The sequence below is a fragment of the Vipera berus genome (genome assembly GCF_964194415.1).
Source record: "Vipera berus genome assembly, chromosome: 2".
Lineage (NCBI taxonomy): Eukaryota > Metazoa > Chordata > Lepidosauria > Squamata > Viperidae > Vipera > Vipera berus.
The window spans coordinates 81,246,620-81,274,409 of NC_138203.1; the positions used below are offsets into that span (position 1 = coordinate 81,246,620).

Below are 27,790 nucleotides of genomic sequence, written 5' to 3' on the forward strand. Positions count from 1 at the left end.
ACCTGCTATACTGCATTTATAACTTACCTATAAACAAGCCCTTAAAACATTATAATCTACTTCTAGTTTTTTAAAAAAGCCCATTAAAGATTACTCAGGATAGCAAAAGTCACACACATTTATTTTTTTATTTAGAAAATTTATATGGTTGCCCACTCACTCACAATGATTCTTGGCGGCTTACAAAAATAGTAAATTAACAAGTTCCTTTTGTTGATCCAAATAAAAATGTTATCTAGATTCAACATAAAAAGATTGTCTAAATCACTCCTTCTTTATACATATTTTTAGCTATTAAAACATCAAGTTTCATTTATGTATTCAGTAAAAAAAATCATCTTTTCCCTTATTTTCCATGTAACCTGTCATTTTTAAGTCCACGCTTGAGTCAATTTCATTCTTGTCCAACACAACCTGTTCCTCTTCCATAACATTATTTAATATATCAAAAATGACAGTAATCCTGAAAAGTAACGTCTCAGTCCATTATTCACAAATATTTCTCAATACATATATTTTTTATTTCCTTTTGATGTACTTTAATGTCCAACCTTCAAAGCCCCATGTTATCATGTTGTTTTTCTTCGAAATGCAAAAACATGAATAATTTTCACAGGGAAGATTCTTACATTGAATTTTTTTAGGTTTTAAAGTCCATCTGGAGCCTTAGTCTGTTTAGAACATTCTAAAATCAACTCTCTAATTCCCCTTTTGCTGTTTAATTCTGTAAAAAAATAGAAATACTTAAGCTCGCACTTAAAACCTCTTTCATAAAGGATTGAGGGAAACTCATCCACGTTGTTCCATAGGGTCTTAATATTTCAAAAATAAATAATTATTTCCAAATGATTAAAAAAATGAGGATTGCCTGAATCTTGAGTCCATGTGGGTCACATTACAACTATGAGTTTATATGGAGTCCCCTGACTCCTGGCCATTCAACTCACAAGTAGATCATAAAAATGTTGGTTCCTGCTGCCTACTCATAAGGACCAGTTGCCTGCAGAATATGTCGATCATCTCATGATCTCTACTTTTCTGGGAAGACTTCATGAGTTCAGATCCTGCATGCAGCCACAGATGTCAGCCATAATGTTCCCATTATGTAATGTATACATGGTTGTATTTTGACAATAAAGGTTCATTCATTCATTCAATAATAATAATCAGATTGTTGGCCAGAGGGATATGGACATGCTTTTGCAGCTAGAATTTTATAATAATTTAAGTGGAAAGATTTTTCTATGGAAAGGAAATGTATCCAGAAGCCCAGGCCAATTAAATAGTCAAGAGGCATCAGTCTTAGAGAATGCTACAGGTAATTCCTTGACTTACCACTGTTTGCTTAATGATAGTTCGAATTAACAACGGCCTCCAAAAAAGTCAGTTAAACGTATAACTATCACCTTGCCCATGTAATCATGTGGTTGCAATGTGGATGTTTGGCAACTGGCTTGCATATATATCCAGTTGCTGTGACCCACAGTTATGTGGTCACAATTTGGGACTTTTTTGCTGGTTTCATTGGACAACAAAACTGCTTCAGGACAATCTTTTGTCCTGAACACAATTATAATTTCAGAATGTTTATATCATACAGGAATCTTGAGAATATGAAATTAGCTTTTGGTGACTTTGATTTTAATTGCATAATGTTTCTGACATACTGCATGAGTTCAGCAGGGCTGAAGTATTTTGCTGCTGATTTTCATTTGTACTCAGTGTCTGCTGCATTGTTCCAACAATAGTCAGCCAACACTGATGGATTTCAGTTGTCCTGTTTTTCCACTGCGGCAATATCCTGATGAAACCTTTGACTGTGTTCATCACTGACTGAACCTAGATTCTCAGAAAAGAAGTCCAAGTATGAATGAAAACAATGAATCTTCAGTGACATGTTGCACTTCATGGTCTTGTATACTACAAGAAGTTTGTCAATCAGCTGAATGTAGTTTGGTGCTCTGTAGTGGCCAAGAAAATTCTCAATAACATTCTTGCTTTCCAGGTGATTTTCTCTGGCTCCACTAACAGATCTTTAAACTGTTTGTCATTGATGAGATATCTGATCTGTAGACCCAATAAAAATGTCTTCCTTAATCTTGGCCTCAGTTATTGTAGGAAACATCTGTCTCAAATAACAAAAACCTTCACCATTCTAGTTCATCACTTTCACAAAATTTTTCATCAGTCCGAATTTTATGTGAAGTGAAGGCAAAAATATCTTGGTCGAGTCAACAAGTGGTTAAGTTGGATTTACACTTACACTTACCTTACAACTACATGACTCTACTGATGACCATGGTGACTTGACCTATGACCACAGTAAATGTGATTATAAAATGACAGAAATTCTAGTCCCAAGAGTGATCATATATAAGGAATAACTGTATTTGAAAGTCAAAGCTGGTGATGTGGGAATCAATTATTTTCAGGCCAGACAAATCATGTAAATATCAAAGACGTTTCTCTAGCACTCAAGGCTGAGGGAAATAGGCCACAAATCTCTGGAGGAGGAAAAGGAAGATAAGGAAGATAAGGAAGAAAAGGCAGGGATTGGTGTATTGATTCCTACATGTTGTGCTCTAGGAAAATCATCTTTTGTATTTGTGTGTGTGTGTGTGTGTGTGTGTGTGTGTACCTATATGTATGTTTGTATGTGTGTGACATTTCTTGTTTACATTAGAATAATGTATCTGACTATTTTGAACCTCTGAACTTTCTGCTGTTGCTAAATACAGATCAACTTACAAAGGAGAATATTTGTAGGTCAGGGTTGAAATGAAGGGTCCTTGGTGATATCTCTGAGCTTGGCTATTTTCTTGCAATTGTTTCATTACCCGAACTAGGTAATATAATCAGTGCTCAAGGTACTGATATGTCTGCAAGAAAACAACCAAGCTCAGAAAGCAGCAGGGACCCCAGGAATGGACTTTCTAGAGAATAAATAACAATAGCCATGCCTGAAGATTGATATTGTGGTGCTCTTGAACTCTTGATCACAGTAATGTATACTCAGCAATAATGTCAAGGATCACACATTCTCAGATTAAATTTAAATCTAATTTTAGTTGTGTGCAATTATAGACAGCAGACTTTGCTTTGTAGTGCTGAGGACATAGTAACCCAGCAACAGGGCAAGTCATCAATAAAAAACTTTCTGTTTGTCTAGAGTGTAAGGACATTTGTAGAAGACTGAAAAAGATTTAACGGAGTTGATGAAATCTTCAAAAGAGAGTTGAGGAGATTATTGTAGTTGATAGGCACCTCAAAGAGAAAGGTGTAAGAAGTTTAAAGGCAATATACTGATTAGGATGTGTAAGTAAAGTTGGTTGGCAACAATAAAAAGATATGGAGGTTATATTTTATAGTGTAGATCAGACATGTCAAACTCGCAACGTCACGTGACGCCGTGTAACATATCAGAACCTTTTCGCCATTGCCAGCAATGAGGTGGGCGCGGCTTCTGGATGACCCGTCTGGCCCGTGGGCCAGCAGTTTGACACCCCTGGTGTAGATGTAAACTGAATTTAACTAGATTTTACTTTTCTATCATTTCCTATATTTAATTTATTTTGCTTATTCTTTATCACTCAATATTGCCTAAAGTTACTAATCCAGAAAAGACACAAAATTCTTAAGTATGTGTGTATGTATTGCATGTCTTTCTGGATGTTAAAAGAAAGTAGTCTCTCAAATAATATGTTCCATTTAGGAATATCAAGATAAAACATTTTACACAGTGCAACCAAATATTTTTATTAATGGTGCCAGTTGCTCTTACACAATTTCTTAGGCAGAATATCAGAAATATACCTTGGAAGAAAACATTACTGATTGGTCTTGCCATGAGCAAAGCAATAGTTCAACAGATTTTTTTTAAAGTTTATATACTGCATGTAAACTGTTCTGTTATATAAGCTTCAGTAAGCTATGATTCATCTCCAAGCCACATTAGACATATGAGCATATTTTTCTTCTTTTGGTAATAAGCACACCTTCCCAATAACTTTAATTAATTTAATATGATAGCAGCTCACAAAGAGCCATATATTATTAAATCCTAGTTTTACTTAGTTTCAGTAAACCTGGTTTGTAAAGATACATTGTCTCCATGTAGCTCTCAGGGGTATATTTCCATTAAATTTGCATTTAAAGCACTGATTTTCAATCCCCAAGTTGCAAACATTGCTGGATTATTATCCCCTTTATCTCTGATCATTGCTTCACAGTTTGTGAATGATGTAGCTGAAGAGAATAATATGTGAGAACCAAGGGCACTGGATTCCATAAAGTAATTTTGTATTGTTTGGAATTGTAATTTATTTATTTTATTTATTTATTTTAATTCCATTTATATCCCGCCCTTCTCCGAAGACTCAGGGCGGCTTACAAGCTTAGCAGTAGCCTTCATTCTATGTATATGCCTGCTTATTAGGGCTTTCACACACACACACCCCAAGCGGCATTATTACAAAGTCAGCTTAATTGCCCCCAACAATCTGGGTTCTCATTTTACCTACCTCGGAAGGATGGAAGGCTGAGTCAACCTTGAGCCTGATGGGATGCGAACCTGCACTAATTGCAGGTAATGCCAAAGAGTGATCTCAAATTCCAAAAATAAAAGAAAGAGGAGAATGTATCTCTCTGTGGTTCCCAGATACAAACATCTATTCTTTTCCAGACTGTGATAATTCTATGATAACACAGAATTAAGCCCAAAGCATATTTAACAAATGGAGAAAAGCAAGAATGAAAAAAATGATACCTCTTCTACACCAACAGCACTTCCATTTTGCACTGGTCCATCACTGGGTGGTGTCACTTCAACTTCAATTTTTTCTGAAGTATAAGCAGAAGAAATGTAAAACTGAAAACCAATCAGTATTTTATTCAATTTATAAAGCACTCAATTCAACAAATTGAAATGTTGACATGAATTGAAATAGCTATCCTATACTAGGTGTCATTACTCTGAAAAATTGGTTTAAGTAATCTTATTGGGAAAGGTAGGTTTAAGGTATAATTTGTTTTATCTATTCAGCATTCCAGTTATTACTGGGGGAAAAAGATCACTCAAGCCTTTTTCTTCAAGAGTTAGTTATAATAATAATCTTGTTTTAATTCAGTAGAAATTAAATTGGATAAACAAGTTGGTGAACTGCAAGTGAGACAATCTACTTGGCCATCCTATATGTGACAAAATGAAGTAGTTTAAATTTAAATGATAAATGAAAAATGAAAAAGATTCTGAAAAATGATGAAGTTCTTCGGATCTGTTTTCATTTGAGAAAATGCTTGTCACCCATTTCAGACAAGTGACTTTGGATGGTGAGGTAAAGGTAAAGGTTCCCCCGCACATGCGTGCTAGTCGTTTCTGACTTTAGGGGCCGGTGCTCATCTCCATTTCAAAGCCGAAGAGCCAGCGCTTGTCCGAGGACGTCTCCGTGGTCATGTGGCCGGCATGACTAGACGCCAAAGGCGCACGGAACGCTGTTACCTTCCCACCGGAGTGGTCCCTATTTTTCTACTTGCATTTTTACGTGCTTTGGATGGTGAACCATCATACAAAAATTTAATTACAGTATAATACAAAAAGTAATATACGCAGCAGCAAGAAAACTATCAACATAGGTATTAATATAGCCAGGAAATGGGGACCTATGCACATTTGGGATCCAAGGCCTGGGCACACAACCAGGTCTTCACAGCCTTACAAATGACAAGACCTGTAACATGCCCAAACTATGGAACCAAATTGGATGGGTAGAAACAACTGGGAGAAGACCTCCCTTGGGTAACCTGGTCCAAAGCCATAAAGAGCTTTAAAGATGACAAATAGCACCATGATTTGCACCCGGAAACACACTGGCAACTGTAGCTCAGCTAGTAGTGGTGTCACACGAGTTGAGTATCTGAAACCTATGCAGATGCATTTTGCCATAGTTAAAGCTCCTTAATACTTTTCAAGAGCAGCGCAGAGTGTGTTGTAATATATAACAGTCTCATTATTGATCTCACATCAGTTTGGTTGCATTCAGATGTATATCACAAAGATACATATATACACAACTTTGCAATAGATTATAAAGGTGCCATAGGAACTTTCCAATAAATTAGCATATCAGACAAGCATTGTAGGAGGACAGTCGTGTTAATCAAGGGTAATAAATGAAATATCTGTTTTGAAGGAAACAATCCTTCCTGATCTCTTATACTCACCTGCATTTTTGGATCTTCCGTTCCGTTGTTCACCATCTATTTCCGGGGACTTTTTGGCCATCTTATGAAGAATAGATGCCCTTTCTTTGAACTTTCCTACAAAATATACACATCTTTGTTAAAGCATAAGTTATTTCTCAGCTAATGCCTCACTTTTTATTCGTAGCATGTCAACTTTGGCTTCTGTTAACTTGGTCTGCTCCCTAATCCAAGCTTTTCCCAACAGAAAGAAAAAGGTTATTTCATTACAAAATATGAAATAGACTTGGACTTTCCTATTATTTCAAATGAGATGGGTAGTTCAAACATAATTGTAGGGAATAAGCACTGAAGAATAGCTACCAATCTTAGCAAGAGAAGACAAGAGAAAGATATTGTTTTGGTTCTCTTTTTTGTTTACATGTCTGGGTTACAGATTACTTATTTTATTTCCTTCCTGATAAATCAAAGTCCCTGATTTTCATATTAATTTAGAAAAATTAATAGTTTATTACATGAGAAGCAATAAAGCACTGAATAGGAGATGATAAGCATCTACCTGAAAGCTTAGATACAGCCTCATTATAAAATAACAATATTTAAGAAATGGAATAGTCACCAATACAATTGTTTTACCCCAGCTAGGACACTGGCACATATAATCCTTTCAGAAGAATTGCTATTATGATAGAATTAAAGTTTCAGAGTTATTATTACACTGTTTTTCACAGAACAATATATTCAGTTTACCTACACAATTTGAAAATAGCATTTTAAAAAATGTTATGTAACAAGATACACAATATTTCACAGGGTGCACAAATATTACCCTTCAAGAAAAGAAAATCAAGCTATTTAAATTGTTGTTTTAAAGAAAAATTCTGAAAAGAGAAACAGGTAGTCTGGTCACACCTTTCATTTACATATAAATGGAAAAGTCGAACCTAAAATAATAGCATCACATTCTCAAATAACAAACATTTGCATTTGAATAGAAAATCAGTAGCGAAGAATGCAGAAAGCAAAAGTGTAAATTTTGTCTCCTGAAACTTAAACAATCTCATTATGTGGTTAGTTGTATAATGGTGCAATACTGCAGCTCCTGACCCTGCCATGATTAGAGGATAGTTACTGAGTGATAGTGGCAGACTGTCATCACGTTTATACTTTCCAAAGATGATATGATATGACATGACATGTAATTCCGTGTTAACCTTTCAGACAAAGTAGAGGTCTAGGAAATCTGGGAAAATACAAAAATCATATGGAGTTTATCTGAGATTAATATGTTTGTCCCTTGAAGAATATGTCAGAAACTCACATATCTTTGCCTCCTTCATCTGGTTCAGCCATTGTTTGATCAAATAGCTATCAGCCCAGCTAACATTAGAATACCAGAAATAACAAGCAATATTTTGTTAGGTAAGTGAAATGTTGATAGAAATACACTCTTAGATTTGTCAAATATAAGTGTTCTCTTTAAAAATGGAGGGAAAAAAAAGAAGAGTTACCTTATGGGCAGCCAATATATTGTATAAATAAATAAATAAAAGATCAGCCTACAATTTTTTTCAGTTATTCGTAGACTCAGTTTAAGTACAGCACTTGATTTTTTTTCTTTAAAATACTTCACATAAAATAATTGTGATCATTTTGATAGATTATATATTGCCAAGGAGAAATAAATTCTAAAAAAAAAAGCTGGGACATTTGAAGCAAACTGTAAATGATGACAAAAATGGCAACATACAAATGGTGTCATCATCATCATCATGCAAATACGACTGATGCCACACAGTATATGCAAGCTTGTGTGATGAAATTGGAATGTGTGTTTTGCCATTTGCACCCTGTTGCCCCTCCAGAAAAGCAACAATTAAATACAAGTATTTCAGAAATGATGTGGTCCTTACTGTCTCAAAGAAGCAACTGTTCTGTAGCTTTGCCATTCCCATTTCCTGTTTTAAAACTACACAGCACCAAAGTACATTTCATTATATGAGACAAGGAATACTTTTTCAGGTAAATGACCATAGGTTCATTAAAAAAATTGTAGTCTACATTGCATTCATCATCAAACATTTCTTAAAACACACACTTATCTGGTTAATAGAGGGAAGATTTACATGATTTGAAAAGAAATCAAACAAGGTCAAGAATGATAGGGACAGTAAAGGGAAATTGGAAGGTAGGGAAAAGATTAAGTAATTTTCTTTCTCTTTCACTCTCCTGCTTGGATTCTTCTGTATATATCTGTGTCTTCGTTGTAGTTCCTTGAAATTATAAGAAAAACATATCCAGGTGAAACGCTGATCTTAATTGGAGTAGACAGGAGATCAGCAACACTCCTCTCTCTTCCGTACCTTTTACATATCAGAGAAATATAATATTGTTTTTCAAGTACACTGAAAAGGTCACAGACTACTGGATAAGCAGGGATGCTACATAAACACCATCGAAGCTCAATGGCCCTTCAACAAAGTAATATAGCAGAATTAAAAATGGAGTCACCTAATTTTAAAAGCTGCTTTTCCCCTCCTGCTGCCTATGGAGTTGAAGGCTGTACTTAGGAAAACAGACTAAGTACTAATCCAAATATGTACCTGATGTTCCTCAGTTACTCTCTATTTCACATGATATCACAAAACTACTGTCCTAAAATACAGATGCGTTAAGGCAATAACATACAGGACTCAGATGTTATCCTTTCATTCAATGAAGACTTTCTGAATAACAAAAGACAGTTCAGCATTTAATAATTGTGCAGTTTAAAAAAATATAAAGATGAAATAAAGGAAAAATACTTTCTTGAACTTCAAGTTGAGCTTGATTTTCGGTACAGAAAGAATTGAGAGTATTTCAGGTATACCTTTTATCACTTAGTCACATGCATTGTTAAGTGGATGTTCACTTGTTTAAATACAGTAACACAGTTCTACAGTAAGATTGGCTTCCAGAATTCAAGACTTGAACGTATTTCTATTTTAGTGACATGATTGCAAGGCTTAGCATTAGTGATATTCAGTGTTTTTCATTTTCCAAAATCTTTGTGAGGACCTTTATACGCCAATTCTTCTTAGGTCCAAATCTTATGCATCTACTACAGAAAATGCAAATCAGCCTGTTCACACATTCATATGCTCTCCTAAATAGATGAAATTTAACAACATTTTCTAATATGTAGAAGGCATCTAATTAATTTATAGGAAAGTTTGCAAAAACACTAATATTTACAAATAATATATTTGTGGAATTAAAAAGATCAATTTCTAACTTTTTAATATAAAAAACAATAAGCATGATGAACAATTTTCCTAAATGTTAATAAATGTAAATACATTTATTTGAAGAATGCAGGTTTTAAAATATGTACATTGCTTATTCTATTGAACATTTATCAATATTATATAAGTGCTCTTAATAATATTATGTTGATCGTATACGCTGCATTAAAATAAAATTAAAAATGCAAGTTAGTAAATAGTATTAAGGGTTAAAAATGTTAAAATGGTAACACATCACATTATGACACTGATGTCATGCAGAGAGGAACTGAAAGAAAAAAATAACCATGATAAGTTTTTTTATTAAAAAAAAGAATAAAAAGGCTGACACAAAAAATCTAAAATATTTCTTACCTTCTTCAGTCATTGTGTCATAATATTTTAGCTTTCCATATGATCCAAGCTCTATAACATTATAGTAAAAGACAACAGAGATAAGGAACTCTCAGACATTCAAAGTAATTGACATGCTGTCATACATTCTTAATCAATTCCATAGCAGTAACTTTTCTATAGAGTAGATTTCAAGTAGTTGAAATCCCAAATTTATTGTTTTTCAAGAATTTTTTTTTAAATAATTAAATATTATTTTATAATAAACATGTGTAAAGTGCTTTAAACATACAAGCAGAATAAACTTTCTTCTTCAGTCCTATAGTCTGCAATTTGTATTTTCTTAATATAGCATTAAGTATAATGAAAAAAGTGTTAGATTTTGTCTCTCTAAGGTGGTCCCATCTCTTCAGTATAATTTAGATGTAAATGTAGATGAGTGAAATGGTGTATTACTTAAAAGTTTCTGGACCAAAAATCTGTCTTTTCAGAGACATGAGAAGCCACAGAAATAGCATTCATGTTACTGAATTAATATATAAACATATTCTAGGATTGTTAAACATATTCTAGGATTGTATATTTCTATAATTGACACTACTGTAGGTGAAGTACACAAGATCTTCAACTGTGCACTTATGAAACTTGTATTCACTAGAATATCACTTAAGAAATGAAAATGTAAACAATTCTCTACTTTTTGTAATCAGAAGAACCTTTTTTAACCAAACTGTATGAATTTTTTTTGATAAGGGTGAACAATTAGCTTTAATGACTTTAAAACTATAATGATTTATGACAGAATGATTGAAGATCAATTAAGACATTAAATGACAAGAAAAAAGGAATAAACAGAATAAGACAAATAAGATAGGAAAGGATATACATAAAGTACATTTAATTAATATAATATGATTACATCACATACTACATTTCATTACACAACAGAATTCTTATAAAAACTGGCTAAATAGCTGTACAATAATCAAATATGTTGCTATATCATAATTCAGATGTTCATAAAGAAAAGGATTCTGTTCCTAAGCAAAGGTAGGATCATACTATTTAACTTCCCTCAGCCTCACCTACTTCCTGTTTTGCTAATACTTGTAAGATCTAAGAGAACAGTGGCATCAGAAGAATCAAGTAAATGACCTCTTCCCAAAATTCACTTCCCCAAAATGAACTGTCAGCTCAGTTACAAAAGAAAGAAATGTTGATTAGGGCACTAAGAAACAGGAACAGACTCCTATTGTTTGTTCCCCTCACCAGACCTCATAGAGAAGGCACGCTCTGGCTCTCTTCTATTAAACAATGTCAGCTTGTTGGACCCCATAGTGGTGCCTTCTCAATGCCAGTGCCTGCCCTATGGAACAGCGTTCCCTCACGAGATTGGGATGGCCGTAAATCTGTTAGGCTTTTTAAGACAGGCCTGTTTTCCTCAAGCACTGGAATCAAGTGGAAAGATGAGCTCTCCTGTTGTAGAAATGTTTTTTTTCCTCTGTGAACAATGTTATTGCTTATCCTTGGATCTTGGGGGACTATATGTTGTGGGTTTCTGTGCTTATCATCCTTGTAAGACATACAGAGTTACTAGTGTGTGATTTGTGGCTATATAAAACATATTTATAAAAAGTTAAATGCGTACAAATAAAGCAAGGCCTCTGGAAGATAAGACCTAGAAAATAATAACACATCAATAGTAACTTAATTCAAGAACACAGCCTTTCCCCAACTCAATGGGCTATTGTCTATCTATATACTACCACCCACATTATCCTTATCGTGCATCATCATGCATGTACAATTCAATTAAGATTAAATATTGAGTAAATTGTTCCACTGAATTGATCAGGGTATATTGTAATTTTCAGAAGTCTATATAACAGGTTTGTAGCCCTGCTGCTCTTTAGATTGGCCTCTGATGTCTTCAGTACCCTAATAAATAACTTGTGCTTCAATAAAAGACTGTATCTGATCCCCAATATTAAAAAATTCTATGGAGAAATGTTCTTTTCTAATCATTTGTGATTTTCTGCAATAATAATTTGGTATCAAATTTACTTATTCATTCTCACTCTCGATAATTCTATTTACTTCTGTATCCTTTGTTTAATTTAAAAAGACTATAGTAACTATAGGCAGCATATAATAATAATAATAATAATAATAATAATAATAATAATAATAATAATAATAATAATAATAATAATAATAATAAAGTTGGAAGGGAGATTTTAAAGAAAGCTTGATTTCTGGGGCATTGCTTGCCTAGGTTATATATTCATAAAGTGCATACAACTGAATGCTAGTCTTATAATTCAGCAGTTATTCCATTTGATCCATGAATTATTAAACTATATTCAGTGCTTGTAACTATTTCTCAGTTGTAAATATACTCATTTCTGAATATATTTCTGATGGCTGCGCAGCTGAAGGAAATATACATTCCTTTTTTTCCTAACTAGCTTCTGATTCAAATTTAGTAATGAAATGGTCATGGAAACTTAATGATGTTTGTGACAGGGGAGATATAAGGGAAATATATTTCTGGTTATCTTGCTGAACCTGTCAGTAATTTTTGGTACCATCACTCATGACAACCTGTTGAACTCAGTCTGTGAGTTAGGGACACAGTGAACCAACATATTTTTATGCCCACATGCACAATTATCTTTGCTGAAGTAGCCATGGGATCCTCAAAGATTTTGACTGAAGTGCTCTCTCTCTCTATTGATAAAATCCATTTCTAGGATGGTAATTTAGATTTCAGTGCATGCACTGCTATCTTGGCGAGCACAGTTCTGGATGTAGAGCATTTAGAACTTTCTTTACTATTAGTTCCAGTGATCTGAAATTTTGATACTTTCTGTAAAGCATTTTGGTTTGATTGCAATTGTCTTGGGCAATTCTCAGGCTAAAACTGGCAACCACTGATAATTATGGCATTTTCCCTGATAGCCAGTGTCGCTGTCTTATGTATTTATGTGATTGTACTATCCATTTTGCACTCCATTTGGACCAAAAGTCCATACGCCTTTGACTGGAGACAAGGGATGAAACAGGATTGTTGATCCTGGCTATAGCTGCCTCTTTTGTGTGTTCCGGAAACAGAAGTTAAAACTTATCAAACCTTTTGATTATATTAGCAAAATCATTATCATCATCATCATCCAAAAAATCCGTGAAGAAGCAATATCATATCTGGCTTTGTCACAGCAAGAAGAATGCTGCCAATCCCCAATCCTTCAAGTAATATTAGTAATTGCCAACTGGTATCTAAATTTAAACCTCTTGTCAATTCCAAAATTACTGTATTGTATAAATCCAAGCTGAGCACTTTCTGGACCATCTGTACTTGTGAGATGTGTAATTTTACTCATCAGACAACTGTCCTTAATCTGTCCTTCTGAAAATCTTTCTGCTCTCTTGCTACATACACTGTTTCCTGGCTCACGGTGGCTATGAAGGACTTCTTCTTTAGGTGTTCGGTATTGAGAATCCCTGTAGGAAATCCTTTCCTCTTATCTCTTTCTACATACTGTATTTTATTCCTTGGGTCTTTTTCACCCCCTGCACTAGAGCCTTTAGATCAGACATGTCAAACACAAGGCCCGGGGGCCGGATGCGGCCCGCGAAGTGGTTTCATGTGGCCCGCGAAGCCATCCTGGAAACAGTGAGGGAACAGCCCCCGCTACCTTGGCCCTGGCCCAGAGACCCTCCTTCTGCCAGAGACCCTCAGATCTGTCCCACTCCTGCCCAGGCCCCCATAGGCACCCTTGATGCGAACGATGTAGAGCTGGCCACACCCACCCAGTAGGCCATACGCACTCTAGCCACGCCCACCCAGTAGGCCACGCCCACCCTGGCCATACCCACCTGGCCCCTTGAGGGCAACCGCAATGCTGATGCGGCCCTCAATGAAATTGAGTTTGACACCCCTGCTTTAGATGGGCAGGAGGAATAAGAGGTGTCAGGCAATTTGTTCTGATCTGCTTTTGACCGCTTAATAACTAGTTGAAAAATGAACAGTTTCATTCGTGCTTCTGCTTGCCTGATGACAAGGAAATATAGATGAACTTACTAAAGGGGTAGATTGGCTCCACTGGAATACTGTCCCTTCCTATCCTAAGCTAAAAGATGCCCCACATTTGAGCAGAACGACCTTTCTTCTTCATTTTCTATATCACTTGAAGTGGCACATTTTCTTCTCTCACTAAAATGACTGAATCATTTAACGTACCAAGTAAAATCCTATCCTAACTTCCTAACAACTAATCTTCTTGTGAACTAGAAGCTAGCCAAAAGAGGTGCCCTTAAATTAGTGCATGAGTGCAAATTAATAAATAGGTTTGAATTGATTCAAATTTTTATTAGAATCTATGACATGACTCGAAAGTATTATGTTGGGATATAATATTACTTATTATAATGCAACAACACATTTGTTTATTACATCAACAAAGAATTCAAAACAGAGATGGGACCCTGCAAAATACGTCACAATATCTCTTCTCATTTCTTGCTTAGCTGAAATGACAGCAATCTGAGATAAAGGTACAACTAATTCTAGAACGACAGCTTGGTTTAAATGCTTATCCAAGATATTTTTTAAAAGGTGGTAAATGAGTAAAATATCAAATCTAGGTTGGCTTAAAACAAATGTCTGTGAAACAAAATGTTGCAATTGTTAAAAGAACTACTATAAAGTGAGCATTTATGGGAAGGTAAAAGCTACTTGGAAAGACCAAAATACGTATAATGAATCAAAGTATATAAAATACAATAACTGAAATCCAAGATGATTCTAAAAAGAAACAAAAAAGATTATATGCTCCAAAACGTAGAGTCGTATCTAATATTTAAGGGAAAGGTTGTTAGATAACTAGCATTATTTGGTAAACATTTTATTCTATTAATAGTAGGGACACAAGTAGAATTCCAAAACAGAATTCAGATTAACAAACAAAAAAAGAATGGAGAATTAAGGATTAAAGCAATATGAACATAACCCATCAGTACTGCTAATGAGTCTAAGGATGTAAAACCCATTCTATTAATTTAAGACTAAAATCATTATGCTATCTTGAAATAATCTATATATTTCATTTAAAATTCTGACACCACAGGTATATATCCACCTCTCAGACTATGCAAGAACAGTTACTGGGTTGGATTCAAATCTGCTAGCTGCCCTGTGAACAGAAAATGTGAGAATTCTAGAGGCAGTTCATTAGAAATGTGGTTAGGATGCATCTTTCATGGCTACTGTGTGAAGGAAGAAATTGGTAAAAAAAAGTCATATCACTCTATCAAACATCATGAGAACTCCATCAAACACTGTCCTTGGTTCATCCCAATGTAGTTAAATTCAATGTAAACACAATGGGGCAAGCAGGTTTTGTTTTACGTATCTTGATAAATATTTGTAATGCACAAATAAAACTCATTCAACTTTTTTTGCTCAGTAGAATATTGCTACATATACAGATTTCAGACATAAATGTAGGAGATGACCAAGCAGACCTCAAAGGTGGGGTCAAATGCATCATCAGTTTGGAATCCTTATACAGACACAAGAGACCTAAGTCCAGCCTCCTGTGAATTCCTTTGACTCTTATCTAGCGCCAATTTACCTTGATTGTTAGTAGATCAAATTCTTGTGTATAAGTAGCATGGAATAAACTCTTAGTGCTTTGAATTCAACTCCTATTTTCTGCTTACCTGTGCCCAACAATAAAGTTTCAGTGAAATTATTTTATAATATACTGTACTTGGTAATTAACAAATTGTAATTTATACTTCTTTCTGATATGCTCCATTGCCTTATCTGGACCTGGATGCCTTACGTACAGTCACCCATGCTCTTGTGACCTCTCGCCTAGACTACTGTAACGCTCTCTACTTGGGGCTGCCCTTGAGATCCACTCGGAAGCTTCAACTGGTGCAAAGTGCAGCGGCACGGACACTCTTGGGAGCCTCCCGATACTCCCATACCACACCTCTCCTCCGTGCACTGCACTGGCTTCCAGTTGCCTTCCGTGTGAAGTTCAAGGTGCTAACAATGACTTACAAAGCCCTACATGGCATGGGTCCGGACTACCTACGGGAGCACCTTCTGCCAATGTCAGCACCCCACCGTCCTGTGCGCTCCCACAGAGAGGGCCTCCTCAGGGTGCCACCGCTCAAGGAATGTCGGCTGGTGGCCCCCAGGGGGAGGGCATTCTCAGTGGGTGCGCCAGCCCTCTGGAACAGCTTACCAACCGAAATCCGGATGGCCCCCGACCTCCGCACCTTCCGGCACGAATTAAAAACTTATCTGTTCCAGCAGTCTGGCCTGGCCTGATAGCTCTAATCTGGGGTCCCAGCTTGTATTTTACTATTGTTTGTTTTCACTATTGTTCATTCTGTATGCCTACCTTATTCTGTACACCGCCCCGAGTCCCTCGGGAGAAGGGCGGTTTATAAAAACAAATAAATAAATAAATAAATAAATAAATATATCTTTCCTTAAAGTACGGGTATTTCACTAAATATCATTCCACATCCATGGCATCCAGTATTAGTTCTTCCTACACTGAAAATTAATTAACATTTACAATTTCCAAAGGTAGATGAAATGAAAGAGGAGAGGAAACAGTCTAATCAGAAAAATAAAAATGATTCATATGGATTATTATGAAATCTAAAACAAGATTTACTTTCATAGAATTACTTAGTTTAGAATATAATAGAATGCACAAAGAATGAGGTATTGATCAACATATAATTTATTAATATGTTATAGGATAAAATAATAAAAAATGACAATACACTGCTATGCAAATGAAAATGTGCGCTAATATTGTGTAAAAACAATGCATTTAATCCAAACCACAATTAATGCAGTGGCCACAGAATAATCTCCCATGAGGATAAATGAGCACTGATTTACTTCCTCTTTTTTTCTCTAATTAATCAAAGAATTAGAACTCTGCTGCTGACATGACTTGGCAAAACAAGGCTGTCAGACAAAATGAGAGTCTGTTCTGCTTTTATCCTCATTCAAACAAGATCCTTATTTTTTCTATCATAATGGGAGATGACTTTATTATCTCCACTTTAAACAAATGGGAATTTGAAATCTTTATAGATTACTCTGAATTGCTGGAAAACCAACCTTAAATCCCAACTTATTTCTTGCATACTCCTGTTTTAATTGGTATACTGCACTTATCTTTTTGGTTTTTATCTGGAAACAATGCTTGAGGAAAACCCAGGATAAAATGCTCAAAATCAGGCATGATCAACTTTGTGGATTGTTGAGTCAAAAGGGATTGTCTTAGGCCCTACATAAAATATATAATATAGTTAATATATAAAGTATATGTATAAATAGGATTAAAAGTTTACAGTCTTGTGGGGCTGCATTATTAGTTGTCCAGGTCCACATGCAGCCCATAAGCTGCAGTTTGGAGACGCCTGCTCTAAAAGATGAAAATAAATGAATGAAAGATAGGGCAGTAACTTTTCAAAAGGTATTTTAAAGAAGTAATCACTTTACTTTTGGGAAGTAGATTTAAATTAGTTAGTGACTCTGTAACTGATTTTTCATAAGGTTCAGCTGGAACTTTAAAGGCAATATCTGGGGCTTACGGTTAGAGAAAGCACTTCCTTTGGCAGAGGAAAGTTATTTTTCCCACTCTTGCTCTCCTTCCTAATGGTATTATCAATTTTTTAATCTTTTGTTAATGGCAAAATAAACAGTGAATGAAGTAGCAGTGGAATACTATTTTTTTTAACGGATGCAAGCTATCAATTAGAAATTGATGCACAATATTTTTGTCTCCCATTCTTGAGGAGTGTTTATCACTGTTATTATTAGATCAATTAACTACTGTGTATTTATGCACCCTATAAGAGGTGGGGTTTTTTTGGAAGTATAATAATAATAATAATAATAAGTATAATGAGCATCCTTGATACTATAAGGACCATATGTAACAAACTGCTAGATGGACCTGGGTGGTATTTTATTTAATGTAACTTCTACATAGGCAGAAGTGAGATTGGAAGATTGATCTAGCCATAATTTGGAAAGCTCCTCTCAGGATATGGCATTTTTATTTCACGGGAATTATATCACTTACTTCTTCAAACTGATAGCACAGCCCTATTAAGCTCTCTTGGTGCATGGAATTTACCCAGAGACTATGCTTAGAGTATACACAAGGATTATGCTCAGTATGGCCAACATGAGGGCATATACTGGTCCAGTTTGTTATTTTTTTAATATAAACAATGATGTGCTTCAGTGATTAGATAGCCTAGCAGGGGTAGGTAACCTTGGCTCTTTTATGACTTGTGGACGTCAACTCCATGCTGGCTCAGGAATTCTGGGAGTTGACGTCCATGAGTCATAAAAGAGCCAAGGTTGCCTACCCCTGGCCTAGACATTGATATTTGAACATAGATCTTTTTAACATTTATATTTTATTGGGTTCTACTAATCTAGTTGAAATGTTAATTTATATTGCTATGACATGTATGACATGCCATATGCTAAATAAATAAATGTTTTCTTCAAGATTGCCCATTAAAAAAAGCACACATTCTGATCTTTGTGTGTGGTTTACCATAGATACAGCAGAGCAGATGCACTAGTACAGTGATGGCAAACCTTTTAGAGACTGAGTGTCCAAAGTGCAACCCAAAACCCACTTATTTATTGCCAGGTGCCGGGTGGGCGTGGCCCATTGAGCGTGGCTGTGGTGGTCATGGCAGATTGGGTGGGTGTGACCAAGGTGGGGGTGGTCACCTCAATGTCACCCCACAGGGATGCCTGTGGGGGGGCTGGGGAGGGTTGGGGAGATCCAGGGGGTCTCTGGCAGGTGGGGTGGTAGGCAGGAGGCTCCTCCTGAGGAGTGAGGTGAGGCAGGGCAGGAGTGCCTTTGCCATGGGGCAAGGCAAGGGCTGGGGCGGCTGCTGTCTGACACCATCGGCCCCTGCACACAGAGACCAGCGAGCGCATGGGGGCCGGCGGTGTCTGTCAACAACCACAGCCTGCTGGCCCCTTGACTGGCGCATTCTGGAGCTCCGCAGCCCACCACCAGCAGTTTAAAGAAGCCGCTTCTGAGCTGGATGGTCGGCTGACAGCTGAGGAGGCGATGCAGTGGGTTGTGCCTGGGAAAAGGAGAGCATGCAAGGCCAGGAGGGACGGGATAGGGGGGAGGGAAATCAGCCATGCTGGGATGCATCCGGCCACGTGGGACCTCGGCGAGTTAGCAGACGGCTGGTTGAAAAGGGACAGTTGCCATCTCCGGGGCATGGCGCATGTGCCCACAGAAAGGGCTCTGAGTGCCGCCTCTGGCACGCGTGCCATAGGTTCGCCACCACTGCACTAGTATGATTCAAAAAGGAAAAAAAAGAATATACCAATGAGAATGATAAACCTTGTTGATTTTTTTAAAGATGATAAATACAATCCAACCATTCCTGTTTCCACTTTAAATTTTTTAAAAGCTGAAGTTCAGATTCAAGAGAGACTAATATTAGCATGGTGAAAGCCAATGTACATCCTACTTGATTTTAGAACAATGAAATATAATAATTATAAAGTACACTCCAACCATTCTTAAAAATATTTGCAAACCGATAACTGTAGAAGAATGGAAAATTAGCACCTTTTTATTTTGAATTAAAGTGAATGAAACTGAAGGATCTCCATTTGAGAGTCTTAAAACTGGAATATTCAGGCCTTGCAAATACAAGCATACTTTCAGAAAACATTTAAATGCTGAAAATAAAAATCATAATAGAACAAGCACTTATATGCAAATATATGCACCAAACTATGACCATGTTATTTATTAATTTAATTTAAGGTAAGATAGAGCGGGTAGGGAAATAATCTCACTAAGGTTTCTATCTTAAAGCAAGCATTTAGAAATATTCAATCATAATAGGATTTTACACGTACACAACCTTTACTGAGATAATCAGACATACTTAAGAGCTGTGCCCACAGACAATAGTAGAGGAATGTGCTGAGGAAGATAGTTTTAGTAAACATTAACTTCAGAGTGAGTGAACAACATAAAAATCAATAATAATAATAGTAATAATAATAATAATGATAAAGTGATACCTTCAGCCAGTGGATCAAGTGTGTGGATCATAAGTTGGAAAATGCTGTTCCTCATTAGACTATTGTGCAGAGATGCAGAACTTCCACCCCTTTGGAGGCATGGTTTAGGCTAAAGGAAGGAGACAGAAAAGATTTCTGAGCATAAAATAGGGGAAAAATTGCTACAAAATAGGATGTTTTAAACAACAGAAAGAGACAGACATTAGTTTTCAACTTACTCTGCAGTAGAATGTGTATCTATAGCTCATTTGCAACCTTAATTAGAATGGGATTGCCTTTTCATGAAGTCAGTTAAAAATTCAAAGAGGTAATGAACAAAAACATCATTACACTAAAATGACTTCATCTTGTGTAATGAATGTTGTGAGGAATGATAGCTAAAGGCTGTGATGTACCTCGTCACTGGTATAATAGCACCTGAGGTAGTATAAATGCAATAGCTGTCTATATCATAATTATATTTCTATAATTATGTCTCCTTTGAACTATGGTGCTGGAGAAGATTCCTGAGAGTCACCTTGGACTGCAAGGCGATCAAACCGGTCAGTCCTAGAGGAGATCAACCCTGACTGCTCTTTAGAAGGCCAGATCCTGAAGCTAAAACTCAAATATTTTGGCCACCTAATGAGAAGGAAGGACTCACTGGAGAAGAGCTTCATGCTGAGAAAGATTGAGGGCAAGAGAAGAAGGGGATGACAGAGAATGAGGTGGCTGGATGGAGTCACTGAAGCAGTAGGCGTGAGCTTAAATGGACTCCAGATGGTAGAGGACAGGAAGGCCTGGAGGAATGTTGTCCATGGGGTGGCGATGGGTCGGACACGACTTCGCAGCTAACAACAACAACAACAACAATTATGTCTCTAGGAATAAAAATCCATTTTGTGATTCTATTTTTATTTTTCCATTCACTCATTCAAACCATTTTTCAGAGACTGCTTGGGCAAGTCCCTACAGTTTTCTTTCCTATAGTTTTTCAGAAGTGGTCCGCCGCGGCCTCCTTCTCACCTGCCCCCAGCTTTCATCCCACACAGACTCCAAATCTGAAGATTTTCAGTTTCATTTCAAGGCTGAAGGGTTAACAATATCAAAGGAATGTAAATAAAGCAGGGGCGTGCCTACAGAGTTCGCTTTGAAATAGGAACCAGCAGAAGAAACATCCAAAGCAAATCCAGAGTCCCAAAAACCAGATCAGGGATGTCCACCAGTCCAGAAGTTCAAACTTTCTCTCATAAACATCGAAGGCCAGAGGTCAGCCATTGTTTCCAACAAAGACAGCATGGTCAGAACTGCTTTTTAAGTAAGGTGGCAGCCATTTGCCTGGTGAGGAGCCTAATAGTACTCCTTTGCTCTGCTCTCGTCTATTCATTACTGAGTTTGGGTGTAAAGATGCCAAAATCATCTTCATCTGACTTCTCCATCTGGCTTTGCAGCTAAGGCAGGACTAGAATTCACAGTCACCCAATTTCTAGCCTGGTGTCACAGAAAATGAACGCATCTGCATAAGGTCTTTAATTTGTTTAATCTAATCTTGCCAGTTTAAAATACACACTCTCATCTCATTTTCTGTGGGCCAAGGTTATCCGGATCTCAAAGTTGTCTCCCTTCGTCGTTTTGCTTTCAAAACATTGTCTGCGCCTTATATAAAAGAATCTGGAGCAATTATGGTTCCCTGGGTTCCAGACTTTAAGGAGCCAGGGTTAAACAGTATAACTATTAAGCCACAATTCACTTTAAAAAAAATTACAAATCAGCAGAATAGCAGCCAAAGAGTAGCTTCTTTTAGCCAACAAAAGTTGGTGGGAGGTTTGCTTGTTTTGCCTCACAACAGAAGATTGATGAATAATGGAAGTTTATCTTCTGTGAAAATGAAAATGTTAATTATTTATTTCTTATCATTTCTTTTTTCCTCAACATATTTTGAATTCAGATTTTCTATCGTATCTATGTCCAATTCCCACTTCTGTAGCACTTATTATATATTTGTAATTAATTCAAATATTTTTTTTAAAACAGGAAAATGGGAAAAAGACAAAAAGGAGACAGAAAATTATAGAAAGGGCAAAAGGAAGAAAAAGATATAATAGGAAAACACAGGGGAGAACAGAAATCTAAAAGATAGTTAGGGTATGTGTATATTTTTCAAGAATATAAGGCTACCAGATTTGGTCTGCAAACCTCCAAATGACCACAAGATGGGAGCAAAAAGCAGAAATTGTTTGTTTGACTTTCGGAGGGGAGGGAATCTTTTTGTACAAAGATAAATGAATCAGATGATCTCCATGCCAAAGGAGAGCTAGAAATTATATTAAACTGGTATGAAGAATCAATTTTATTGAAGAACCAATATTTTTATTCAATGTATTGCCTCAAAATAGGCAAGAACTTGACAATTATTGATATGTGTGAGGTCCAGAATGGATTAAGAGAAACTGGATAAAACTGCTTTCTTCAGATCTGCTAGAACTACTTCCTAGTATGAAGAAACAATTCACATACACACACACAATTTTATTATAAATTTTAAGAAAAATTAAAAAACCAACAGAAACCAATATACAGTAAGAAAAATGAAAAGAGAAAAAGAAATCAGGAAATTGCTAAAATTGCAAAAGCAAAGAAAAAGATACAAAAAAGAAGCTTTCAATCTTCTGTACAGCAGCTATAAATACAGGTATAAATTTACTTCTTGCTCTATGGTTACAAATAACTTCTTTCTTTCTATTATCTATCCTGTCTTATCATCAAAATAAAAAAATCAAAAGAAAACTCTCAAAACAATAGTTATTTCCCTGAGACAACCAAATAGTTCATTTCACCCAATTGTATTTACCATACATTCTTTCAATTTTCAACAAAGGTTTGTACATATTAGAATTACAGATTCGTCATCATTTCAAATTCTGACTTAATTGCTCTATACCATAACCCTTTTATCCTACACTAGCACTGATGATGTTATATAGTTGGTTAATGAAATGTCTACTAGAAAACAAGCAAGTTCAGAGAACATCAAGGACCCTTCATGTCAACCCAGAGCTACAAATATTCTCTTTTGTTGGCCTTTTTATCCATTTTGTCAGGTAACTGTAAATATGAAAACCACTGCCAGGTATATTCTACTGCTATTATTTGTTCTCTTGTTTTGTTTTTAAATTCACTTGATAGTTTTCTAATAAGTCCTAGTACCATTTATCTGATCTGCCATTTCTCTTCTATAAAATATGTCTTGAGCTGAGATCCATAAAAGTAATTTTGGGCACAACCTGGGTTTATATCTATTCTATATTCCATATTCTCAATATGACATGTCTAATAAAAAAAGTTTTAAAGTCTACATCAATTTCAACTTTATCATAGCATAAATATTAATCCCACCCAAACCTTAGGTTATGACTTTTTAACTGTATGTTATTTCAATATAAATATGCTACAACATGGATTGAAATCAATGTTAAGAAGGGAGAAATTAAAATTGCAACTATTGGGGAGAATTTCTGTGATAAAAACAAATGTTTAACCAAAAATGATATTTTTGTTTCAAATAATACCTGTTTCGTCAATAGATATACCAGCAACATCCATTCTTTCCTCCAGATCAAATAAACCGTGAAATAAAATTTCAAATATGGTAAACCCAATCCTCCTCTTTCCTTCACATGTTTTACCATTTGTGTTTTTTTCTCTTACCATATAAATTTAGGTATATCTTTTTGTCATTGTTTAAATAGTACATCTGTTGGCAAAGCAGGTATTATTTGAAACAAAATTTTTGGATAGACATTTGTTTTTATCACAGAAATTCTCCTCAATAGTTGCAATGTTAATTTCTCCCTTCTTAACATTGATTTCAGTCCATGTTGTTTCATATTTATTTTGAAATAATATACAATTCATCTGTCATAACAGCCCAGAATTTTACTTAATTTGACCTTATAATTTTATATTTTTGTTATAGCTTGTCTGATTATTAATCTTGAAATGTGTTAATATATCAAATCCTTTAATTTTTCCATTAATGCTTCGACTAATCATATCATCCACAAATGCCGTTACCAGTTTGTTTTTTAACACTAACACCCATAATTCTCTAATCTTGTCTTATGTCTATATTCAAGATCTCAAGGAGCAAGACGAACAAAAGTAGAGACAATGGTTATCCTTGTCTTGTCCCTTTTTGAATCTCACAAGGTTTTGTTAGTTCTTCATTAACAATTATTTGTCCTTTCTGAGAAGCATAAACCAACCTTACCCATTTAATAAAATTATCTCCAAGATTCATGTGTTCCAGAACTCTAAACAAAAAGTATCCACTACAAATTGTCAATGACTTTTCCTGCATCCAAAAATATAAATGCAGCTTGTTTTTCATTATGTTGCTCCAAGTATTTCAGAATATTCAAAACATTTCTAATATTACCTCACAGTTGTTTTTAGATTAAAAAAAAACTTGCATTGAACTTCTTGAATAAAATCCTGTAAAAATGTTTTCAACGTTTCGGCCAAAGTCATAGTTTTGGCCAAAGTCATAGTAGTTTGTAATCATTATTCAATAAAGATATTAGTACAGTAGTTTCTTATTTAAGTCAAATCTTGTCCCTCTCCGGGTATTAGTTATATTAGTCTCTTACAACTATCGGGTATCTTTTCATTCTGCAAAATAATATTCATCATTTGTTGTAATGTTCATCTTCAGGGATGATAATTCATCAAATTAAGTTTTTGAAGTGGCAATTATCTATCTGAGAGAGCTGGAAACAAAGAACTATGCAAAACAAAAGAATTTTGAATTTGCAGATAAAGTGGAGTTTTTGGCATACAAGTTGTAAAAAAGAAAAGAAAGTGACATTAATCTTAATAAAAGGGAATACTGTAATAACAGGTAATGTGAATAAGCGAAAAGCGTTTCATCAATATTATACTACTTTATAAAAAGGTCAAGAAGTTCACACAACTGACCTCTAAAGGAGAGGAGACATACTGTCTTCTTTGTAGTTTTCTGCTTGAAACAGCAAAATTTATTTCTAATCAGCAACTGATCTGCAATACTTCGGAGGACAAATGCCCTTCCTTTTCAGTGTTCCCAAATAAGAGCATTTCTTCAGAAGCTGAGCTGGTTATTGACAAGTATATGTAAAAAGTTCTACCTTCAACACAGGATTTTCAAGCGGCTGCTTAGTTTCCACCCATTGCTTCTTGTCCTGCCTTCAGGTACTTTGGAAAATAGGTTGACCCCCTCTTCTTTGTGGCAGCCCCTCAAATACTGGAACACTGCTATTATGTCATCCCTAGTCCTTCTTTTCACTAGACTACACATACCCAATTCCTGCAACCGTTCTTCATATGTTTTAGCCAGAGGGATTAGTTTCCTCCTTGGTAGTTGATTAGGATATTAATTTTTGCTTGATTGTTTGTCTGGTGTTAATCTTTGCTTATCTGGATGTTGGAGATGATTCTAAGATTCCTTCTTAGCTTTTATTGTCTCTTTTGAATGGTGTGTAAATATAGTTTACTCTACCTGTGCACTGATGGCTGATTTGTCTGAATGCAAATTTCCAGAAATTCCCTAGCTTTATTTTTTAAATTTAGCTTTGTCCAGGATGCTCAGTTTCTCAGTTATAGTTGAGTCTGTCCATGAGTTGTTATAGTTGAGTCTGTCCATGAGTTGAGTCATTATAGTTGAGTCTGTCCATGAGTTGTGACATTAATGAATTTTCATTGCATCTTCTGACTGCTGGTTGGTGTAAATAGATGCCTAATGCTAGTCTACTATCTGTCTGTCCTAAGCAATGGCCACACTCCTTACACTCTATGTTATAGATGACTCCTTTTTTTTCTCTTGGGATCAGCACGCTCACCACTCTCATGGTAAGATTGTAATGCAACATCTATAGCAATTCCACACGTACAATCAAAAGTTGAGAACTACCAAGGGGGAAAAACTACACTCCAACATTAGTGAGGCAAGCTACTGTATATAAACAGGGAACAAACCCCACATTCACTTGTGCTGATGATGTTACCTAGTCAGATAATGAAAAGTCTGCAAGCAAATAATTAAGCTCACCAGATCACCAAGAAGTCCACAGTTCAACCCTGAGCTACATAGTATATATTCTATAGGATACAACTGGTTTCTCTGTAAAGAGGGGGAAAAAGGACAAAATACAAGAAAAGGGGATTTCTCAGTTTAGAGCCGGAAAGCAATTAGAAAAAAAAAAGTACTTCAACAGAAGATAGCAGGAGAGGGAACCTTTGGGTAAAGATTTATCTTCTGCAAAAGCTTGCCCCATTGTATTATCTAGCCTTCCAGGTTTTAGATGAAGACAATTCAACTTTGTAGTCTATGTTCTCCATTCTAATCTTTAGTAATAACAAGAAACCCCAAGCAAATAAAAATTTTATTGATATTAATTCCAATAAAGTAAATCATTTATACCTATTTTTCCTACTAAAGGAGCAACTAAATAACAAACATAATGGTCATAAAATAATCTATAAACACATCTCACTTGAAAGCAACACTTGTACACTTCTTTCAGTATTTTAACACAGATGCATAAATAATTGTTCCATTTTTTACATACTGTATATCACCAAATAGCACTTTAGTACAATAGCAGTCCAACGTAAAAGACTGTACTTTGGATGAATTAAATACCTCTGCTTTTTTAACATAAATTAAACATCTGAAAGCCATTATCTAATTAATAACTTTGATAATCAGGACTAAGGACAGGACAAACATTTAAGAGCATTAAGGTCCCAACAAATCATGCCAAATTTTGTTTCATATTAACAAAGCAGGAGCTTAACATATTATCCTGTAACAAGTCTACTGCAAAGAATCACAGTATGTCAGAAAGATTATATGCCTGTTTACCAGTTGAATTGAAGCTCCAAGTTAACTGAATTCCAGATTTATTGGAGCTACAAATTTGCTTAAGAATTGATACTCTTGTCTATGAAACCTCCCTTTTTTAATTCTAAGATAGGGCTGAAGAGCCCAAACGTAACAAAAATTGTTTTAAAAAGATCTAACCTTCTCATTTTATTGCAAAAAATAAACATTGTTAAACATTTTATAAAGTTTGACTTCTGGTTTGCCATCGTGGCCCCGCGGACGCTGGAAGGCGAGCTCTGTCTTCCTGTTTGGTTTCACTCCACTGGGGAACCCTGGAAAGGGTTGAAAGTCGCCCTGCAGCAGCGACGAGCAAGGAGGGGATCCCCGCTTGATCACAGGAGGGCATCAGCCCTTCCGCTCGATCTGCGGCAGCCCTCCAAACCAGCGGAGGAAAGACCGGCCATAGTAATATGGCCCGTCACTAGGCTGCAGACAGCCGAAGTAAACCTTACCAACAAGTACTTTGAAAGCAACGCTGATGAAACTGGGTGAGATCCGATCTTCTCTTTACCCTAGTACTTTCTTTTCCTGTAAAAGCTGCCTGAAGTATCTTTCACCCTGTGAGGAGAGAGGGAAGGGAATTTCTATCCCGCCCTCTATGAATAGCGGTGACTGACTACCCAGAGAAATTAAAGCATTAAAAGAACAACTTTAATTAAAATGGATTTATATGTTCCTGAAACTTGGGGACCAAAATTTTTCCTATTTTTATTGGAGACTTTTGCTTTTATCTACAAAAAAGAAATAAAATTGGAAAAAGGATTATAAAAATTTTGGACTTAAAAAACCTTAAATGGCATCGATGACATCTTGTGGCAAAGTTTGGTATTACAACTTATTTCCTAACAGAGACTTGGCTCAAAGCCCAGACCATAAATAAGTCTGTTCTGAACTTGGTACCATTGTGACAAACTCAGCTGTAAGAGAACAGCTGGGCGACATAACTGG

The 27,790-nt window shown here is 35.8% G+C and overlaps 1 protein-coding gene across 1 annotated transcript in view; it reads right to left on the reverse strand.

Moving 5' to 3' along the window:
- SLC24A2 (solute carrier family 24 member 2) overlaps nucleotides 1–27,790 on the reverse strand; it is a gene marked incomplete at both ends in the record, with an annotated part of 62,849 nt that overhangs the window by 13,904 nt on the left and 21,155 nt on the right. Inside the window, 4 exons of the mRNA XM_081321219.1 lie at nucleotides 4,766–4,839; nucleotides 6,220–6,315; nucleotides 9,837–9,887; nucleotides 19,942–20,050. Of these exons, the coding sequence (XP_081177345.1) occupies nucleotides 4,766–4,839; nucleotides 6,220–6,315; nucleotides 9,837–9,887; nucleotides 19,942–20,050 (330 nt within the window). The remainder of the gene's footprint in view (nucleotides 1–4,765; nucleotides 4,840–6,219; nucleotides 6,316–9,836; nucleotides 9,888–19,941; nucleotides 20,051–27,790) is intronic.